Source organism: Lotus japonicus, chromosome 1 (genome assembly GCF_012489685.1).
Source record: "Lotus japonicus ecotype B-129 chromosome 1, LjGifu_v1.2".
In the NCBI taxonomy this organism is placed as follows: domain Eukaryota; kingdom Viridiplantae; phylum Streptophyta; class Magnoliopsida; order Fabales; family Fabaceae; genus Lotus; species Lotus japonicus.
Window position 1 is genome coordinate 99,619,486 of NC_080041.1, and position 8,161 is coordinate 99,627,646.

The window sequence follows — 8,161 nt, forward strand, 5'->3', positions numbered from 1 at the left end:
CCACAAAATTACTTTTGGTAGTTTCTTTTAGAATCACTTATCTCTCTTACCTGACTCTTCCTAAAATCACTCATAAAAAACAAACACCGGACTTCCCCTAAAACAATTTGTAGAATACATCATTGAAGTACATGCCAAGAAATTTGCAGACTATAGTTATTTTTGTGTGCACACTGCTCTATTCAAGCATTTTGTTCAAATAATGATTGTTCCTATAGTTTTTCAATCTCTATTACATACTATCGAACTGATTAGTGGACAGAGCATCAAATTTATAATTCGTGAATTGCATTTTGTAATAAGAATTGTACTTTTTAATAAGAATTTTTTTTTGAAACAATAAGAATTATAATTATAAGGAGGTGAAGGATTTGAAGTTTTACTCGCTTCCTTGGTAAAAGTCAATGGATGTGGGGGGGTTATTGGGGGAATAAAGCCTCACCACATAATTCACCTGAGCACCTGGAAGAAAGAAGAAGACACTACACCTATTATTTCCCCCTCCACTCATTTTATCTTGTATGACTGATAATGTGCTACACAAGAAATTAGGACTGAGCCTGATAAACTTGGTCTTTCTGACTCATCTGATCCACTTCCACTGTTGACATATGTAATGAGGGCACAATAGGAGGTTGTATTCTGCGTGTTACCGTCATGTTCAACCCCTGTGTTGTGTGAATTGTGGCTCCAGTGGTCATCACAACCTATGAGAGACAATGATTCAGTTAGATCCTAATATAATGGAAAGATTGGCACTTGCTAACAAGTCAAATGCAGAAAACATAGTTGTATCAGTTCTTAGTTTCATGCTTCATCACCACTAAGACTCTAAATAAGAAAAGTTCAAGCAATCAACTTTAAGATCATCACATGTTTTGCTAAAAACAGTTTTTGAAATAGTATCCTGAGACTTCATCAATCCTTGAAAATTCACAACACAGTAACAAACTTACTGGTGGAGCTCCAATTGCCATTTGAAAATTGAACCGTCTCACAAGCATTGCAAGTGCTACTACAGTCTTTACAATGAGCATCATCAAAAGCATACAAAGAAAAAATTATCATCAGTATGCGCATAACATTTAGTCATTTACTCACAACAAGTCTTGATAAAAATGAACCGATTCATCTTAGGTTCCAACAAGATCTTCGGAATTGCTGATAACCAAAAGATTTAAAAACACAGCAATGGGTTAACATGAACATTACCTCAAATGTAGCAAACATGTCACCTATGCATTTTCGTTGTCCTCCACCAAAGGGTAAATACCTAAAAGAAAGAATAACAGTATTAGCAGCTAGCAGATTTCATTATATCATGCATAAACTCTTGAATATTGGTAGAAACCATGCAAATGGATTAAATACTGGTAATGTACCTGAAGTTTTGATTCGTCTCATTAGGGTTAGGTCCATCTAAAGGCCATCTTTCAGGTTCAAACTTGTCAGCATCATCCCACAGATGTGGACTGCGATGCAGGTTCCAGAGAGATATAAAGATATCTTCACCTCTGCCAATAATTGATGACACAAAATAACAATCGATCAGAAAGGATGAAACAAATTAACAATAGATCAGATATGAAGATTCTCAGTCTCAGTATATTGCATATTGAGATGAAAAAGTATCTTATATCCATCAAGGTTTTCCTAAATTACACTCATATCTTTGTTTGTTTCAGAAATTATGAGTACATCTATGATTTTTCACCTGCAGACAAAGCTTCTTAGAGGGCTTATATGGGTTTGGATAAAATGTAACGGGGACTTTCTGGCTATGAAAATTCAAAATAGGGAGGTCAATGTTTTTACTTAGAAGTCGAGGTAATTTCATCAAACCTCAGGGAGGTTAATGTACTTTTACTTTATAACCAGGAACTTAAATCTCACAGCCTCACAATCTTGGTAAGTACCAAGTGAAAATTAAGGATGAAACAAAGAAAGAAGACTTGTAATCAAGACAAAAACTTCAGCAAAACTGTTTCTTAACCAGCTAAACAAGATGAAGTTTTTATTGTACTTACTTTTTTATGGGATACTCTCCAAGAACATCATCATCAATAGAGCGACGAATTAACACAGGTGGTTGTGGGTAAAGCCTCAATGACTAAAAATTGAATATATTTAGAAAATTCAACCAGTAACTATTAATCAATTTAAACTTAATGTGAAAAGTAATAGTAAGCCATCGCTATACCTCATTGATCACACGAGTTGTATATTTTAGTTTCTTCATGTCTTCAATAGTTGGAAATCGATCTCCAAGTACAGAGTCGACCTAGGAAAAATTAGTTAATATCAGATTTTTGTGATCCGGAAGTCTAATATGATACTTTGATACTAATGTGAAAGCTAAGAGTCTCATGAAACCTCTTCTTGGAGCTTGGACATGACACTAGGCTCCTGCAGCCAATGAAAAAAGAGAAGGAAATATTCTTGCATTAGCTATTGCTGCATTACAAATTCATTCCTCACTTTATGTGACCAGAAACAAATAATTATAAGTGCACGCATTTAGTTCAGGTGTTGATGTGAAGAAATGACTGCAATGTTCTATTGCACATGCATATGGATGGTCAAGATTAGTTTTCTCACCCTCTTGCCCGATACACTGCTCTCTCTCTCTCTCTCTCTCTCTCTATATATATATATATATATATATGTATATATATATATATGTATATATATATATATATATGTATATATATGTATTTTTATTGAACGGTAGCCACATAATACCTTGGACAGAAGATAAAAGGTCCAAGTTAAAACTGCAGCTGATGTTTCATGTCCAGCAATGAGCAATGTCATCAAGTCGTCACGAAGTTGCTTACTTGACACCTACAAAGATTCATCACTTTCATACTTTGCACTTACATCCAGCTTTTCATTAACTAAAATAATTTGAGATAGCTAATATACATCATCTCCGGCTGCTAACAAGAAGTGCAGGATACTTGGATCTTGTTCATTCATGTACTCCTCATGAAACTGCAACTCTTCTTCGTCGACCATTCTCTGCAAATGAGATTGGAAAATATATATGAAACAACAACTTAAGTTTAGCAGTCTTTACTTTTAAAGGTCATGAATAGGAATAATACAGTCCCTGGACTGTATTTTAATTAAGAGCTGGCTAATGACCGCAGAAAACTATCATATCATCAAATTGATGATTATTTTATGAAGAAGTTTGTACACTCTAAAAGACCAAGATATTACATATAAGTGTATCCATTTTTGGTTAACTCCCAAAGATTCACAATCTACACTCTAGAAGATCTAGTTATAATAATTTCTCTAGTCTAACTCAAACAGAAATGGAAGCAAGAATAATCAGACGTCAAGTGTTTCAATTTCTATGAAACTTTGATGATGAAAAATATAGGACCTAGCATGTGATTCATAAATTCTTTTATTGCATAAAAAAATTAAAACTGTTTCACTACCTCATAATATATCGATTAAAATAAATATGGAATGGAGATGAAATGTGTCTGACAAATGCCACCTCATTTTTAACAATGACAATGTTAATCACCAGATGAATTTTGTCAAAATTTATTAAGAATAGTGATTGTTAGTAGTTTGCTGATGTAATTTCAGTAGTATTGTCAAGTTTGCTACTGTTTGTAATAGCTGTAACAAAATCCTGTGTCACTCTAAGGCGACATTACCTTGCATATTGCTATCAGATCATCAAGCGTATCATTGACCAATTTGAGAGCTGCATTAACCTTCTTTTGACGAGGGGATATGTCTTTCCATATTGGGATCTCCCATGTTGGAATTGGAGAAACACTTCGATCTTCTGCTTCTCTCAGCACATTATAAACAGCCTGATCTAATTAGATAAAGTGCAACAATACTGAAGCTTGTAAACAAAGCATCTTCATTCAGAAAGAACAAGAAAAATTATAAACTGGAACACTGCATTAAAAAGACAAGAGGTCAAGGGAATATTCCAAAAGTCATACCTCAATTATACCCGTGTCATTGGATAAAGAATCAAAGTCGTAATTGAATACTGCCTTGCCAATGACGTCCAAGGTCAATCGAGAGAAAAGTGACTCCATCTCCACATCTTCTCCATCAGATGCAGCAGTATCTAGCTTCTTGCAGAGCCTATCTGTAGCTTGTCCAAAAAGGCCAATCATAGCTGCTACATACTGTAATCACAATCAAGGAACAAAATCAAGAACAAGATAGAGAAGAACAGCTGAGATTTAAGAAAGAGTAAGAGAGAAGCATTTGTGAGCATCTCTCAACACCATAAAATGAACAAATCAAAATATGCTGCTCTTTCCATTTTCTGTCATAAATGACATTTTTATGATGGTGAATACTGGTTAATGGATCTATGTTTCTTCATTAGATAACAGTGCTAACTAGCCTCTGAACGTTTTAAGTAACTGTCAAATAACTCAATTATGCCCAGTTCAATATATACTTGTGGAGATTAACATTCTGACCTACATAAATCTTAGTGTTTCCAACCTAAGTAAAGAGGCATCCCTTTAATCCATGATGTTAGCAGCCAAGAAATCAATCTAGAATATGATTCTATAATGACTTCTGTCATGAACATATTTTTCGAAAAGCTTAAGATGTTGGGTAAAGGACACATGAATGGTTTTACATTATATTTCTAACACGCAAAAGCACACTTGAGCTTGAAGTGTGAACAACATGTGCTGAAATTCAACTTTTTATTAGAATAGTTGGGGGTAACAAGGATCGAACTCTAGACAACTTGGTCAGAGCTCTTATACCATTTCATGAACCAATAATACCAGAAGCTTAAGTTCTTGGGTAAATGACACATGAATGGTCTTATATTACATTTCTAACAACTTCAAATAAATCAGTCCAAGTACAAAAAAATACCTTCTGATGCAGTGCTGGGACAATAGCACGTCGCCTAACACGCCATATTTCCCCATCAGCTGGGATAAGCCCTTTCCCCATCACGAAGTCTAGGATCTCAGCTAAGATACCCTGCACACAGAGAATCAACCAAATAATTTGCAAGTACATTGCATACAGGAAGGGCCAGAGAAGAAAAGCAACTGAAAAATGGTCAGTCATTGCTGACTGTTGAGTTGATTACCTTGGAATAGCCCTTTGCATTGTCTTTCAATATGTGTTTGGCAATAGATGGATCGGATACTATTAGAAAGGACTGCAAGATAACCAAGAGGGAAACTCAGTTATCCCATATAATGTGCCTTTTTTCAGCATAGTAAAGTTTAAGGTGAGGGGAGTCTCTCCCCATTTCAATGCCATGGAAATCATCAGTGTGATCACATTACCCTGGATTCAATCCCAAGTTATGCAATTGTCATGGAAAGAAGTTAAGGCATGTGAATCAACCCCCCATTGGTTACCACTTACCCCCTTAAGAAACATTGTTTTCAAGTAGAGATGAGCTAGATTCCTGCTGAAAAAAAATATCCTGAACTAACCTTTGGTCCAAATGTTAACCTGAAAATCCCACCGTATGTGAGGTAAAGTTCATACAAGGGAATGAAGAAGGCCTCATTTCGAACGGCATTGATTGACCCTTTTGCCTCAGGAACTTTTGGGTAATAGCCACCCCCTTCAATCCAACCAAATAAAAAATCCAGAATTTCATTGGGCACCCCCACTTGTGACAAGCTCTTCTTCAAATCTGAAGGGAAACTAGACCAACCCCAAAAAAGAGCAAACCAAAATCAAATGAATAAAATAAATAAAAACAACTCTTGAAGTATACCCAGTTCAAGTTATACACTATACTACTAAAATAGAGGAGCAACTAACCTATCATTGGATTAACAAGAAAAAATCCAATTGAGAAAAAAAGCCAAAGTTTGAAACTTAAAGGCTATGTAAGCATACCCGGATTGCTTATTCACGGTGAATTCTCCTTTGGCAATCCTAGCAGATAATTCAGCTCGTTGTTTGCTCTTGATACCATCATCCCCAGAATCCGAGCTTTTACCATTTGAAGAGGAGCATACAATCACTGATGAGCTAAATCTTCTTCGTGTTCTGGAGCATGGAAACCAAGAAGAAGAAGAAGAAGTGGTGGTTGTGGAGGGTTTGAGTCTATTTATGCATATCTGTTTGTGGTAGAAACGTTGTGTGGGAATTGAAAGAGGAGGAGGAACATGAAGCTGAAGCAGAGCAGCATGGGAAGCCATAGATGACAGACACAAATGTTGTTGTTGTTACAGAAGTAACATCCAACTCAGAAATAGATAAGTGGTTGATGCACGAGACCACTCAGTCTCGTTCTCATCGTGTCAGCTTCTCCAATGGAATCTATTGAATATCAAACGGTGAGCAACTTGATTAGATACCCTTTCTAGTTTTGTAATTTGTTTGTATGAGAGTAAGCCACGTTCTTTTGGCACTACATCATCAAGTGCATATGAATTAATTAAGAATTAGGAGAGCAACAAACACACCTCCAACATATCTCTTGTCTAGATATGGTTGATTTTTCAAAAGATATAGCAATTTGAGTGAATACGTTAGAGCGTGTATTTAAATGAGTATGTTGTTAGTATTTCTCATTAAAGATATATAATAGATCTTAGGGTAGTTTTAGGGTGGACTATTAATATTATAGTCCACACATGAACCAATGATATTTTAGAACAAAATAATATCCTCACTCTCTCTTCCCTCCTTTCTAGTCCACTATGCCCCTTCCATGCCCCATACTCTCCCTCCCTCGTCGTCCTTTGTATGACACTCACACAACGTCGACATTGGTGGATGCGTAAGGCGTCAATGAAGGGTGCCATCAACACGCATCACGATGTACAAGGTGTGCTTGAGCATCAAGAGCAACAACTTTGACATGATGGCTTGATTCGACACAGATGCCATGAACGTGATATCAGTGCCCATTGGAGGGCATTCACACAACTACTTTTCTAACTCGATTGCGATTGGATTGTTCCACGCCATGAGGAAGTGAACTCTCATTTCTTACTCTTTTGAAAATGATGGCCCTCGGCCTACCACCGTTGAGAATATCGCTCGATTCTAACTGCGACTTCCACCATTGATAGGCAGTCCACCACACTCGTAGCTTTTGGGGATGGAAAGCGTTTTAAGGAGAAAGAGTCGAAATGCCAAGACATTGGAGTTTGGAACGATGAATGTGAGAACGACACCAATTTCTTATCCTCGCTCTGCTACAAAGAACTCATCGGCGCCAGAAGCTTCTCCAAAAGGTTTCACATGGCTGCACGTATCATATTGGCACCGCCTCACAGACACTGCCAAAGATGACGACAAGGTCATTGGAACTGGGGGCGGTTGTGGAGTCAAGATGGAGGTAGAGTTAGGGTGAGTAGTGATAGCGAATCCGCAAGTGTACGAATTGCCTGAAGTAATATAAAAGATATCAAACCATAAGGATAAATGTTTATCAATTTGTTCTAAGATATTATAGTTCAGAATGTAAAAGGAAAAAAAAATATAAGTTTGATGTTTTATTGTATTGAAACACTTGTGATCAAAAGCAAGAATTGTAATTCAGAAAAAGAAGTACCTTGAAAGTTTCACCTAGTCCAATTAAACTTTTAACAATTGATTCCTTATATATTAGAACTTCTTCTATGATGTTAAAGTCTTTACCTCTACTTGTTAATACCTTAATCAAGTAAATCATTCAATTTTAGTTGCTAAGCCTAATACATTGGTACCTAGTCAATTCAATTGAAGAATAAAGCTCTTGAAATCAGCCCAACATAACCAACTCTTATCCTTATACCTAAGTGATAGAGATGATCAATCAATCTAAGCTCGGTTCCCTAGTCCTTACAAAACTACCGTTTGTGCAAAGAAAATCATAAAATCTTGCATGCATGTTAGAAAAATTATAATCAGAGCAAAGATTCATAGAAAGAAGGTTTTATTCATATAAGAAAGCCGAAGTTCAAATCTTAATCAGAATTAGGATTCACTTAACCAAAAGTGCAAAAGAGGACTAGCCAAGCATGGTTAAGCAAGTCATAATCTTAAAATAAAAACAACAATAACATGAACACAAGAGGACTAGCCAAGCATGGTTAGGCAGGTCATAAGCCTCTCACAAGCTCCAAGAGCCTAAACTTCAAAGCTTTATTCAAAAAATTACAAGATACCTAAGAAAGAAAGC

General features: G+C 36.2%; 1 protein-coding gene across 1 annotated transcript; it reads right to left on the bottom strand.

The window, feature by feature from the left end:
* Window positions 1–269: 269 nt before the first annotated feature.
* On the bottom strand, window positions 270–6,339 carry LOC130728316 (protein LUTEIN DEFICIENT 5, chloroplastic). Its single transcript, XM_057579750.1, has 15 exons — window positions 5,884–6,339; window positions 5,469–5,685; window positions 5,114–5,185; window positions 4,891–5,001; window positions 3,981–4,172; window positions 3,681–3,842; window positions 2,926–3,021; window positions 2,743–2,844; window positions 2,374–2,406; window positions 2,201–2,281; window positions 2,028–2,110; window positions 1,383–1,514; window positions 1,213–1,273; window positions 957–1,022; window positions 270–707 (listed from the first exon to the last, which is right to left on the bottom strand). The coding sequence occupies exons 1-15, from the start codon at window positions 6,186–6,188 to the stop codon at window positions 549–551; spliced, it is 1,872 nt and encodes a 623-aa protein (XP_057435733.1). The 5' UTR covers window positions 6,189–6,339; the 3' UTR covers window positions 270–548.
* Between the last annotated feature and the right edge of the window lie 1,822 nt (window positions 6,340–8,161).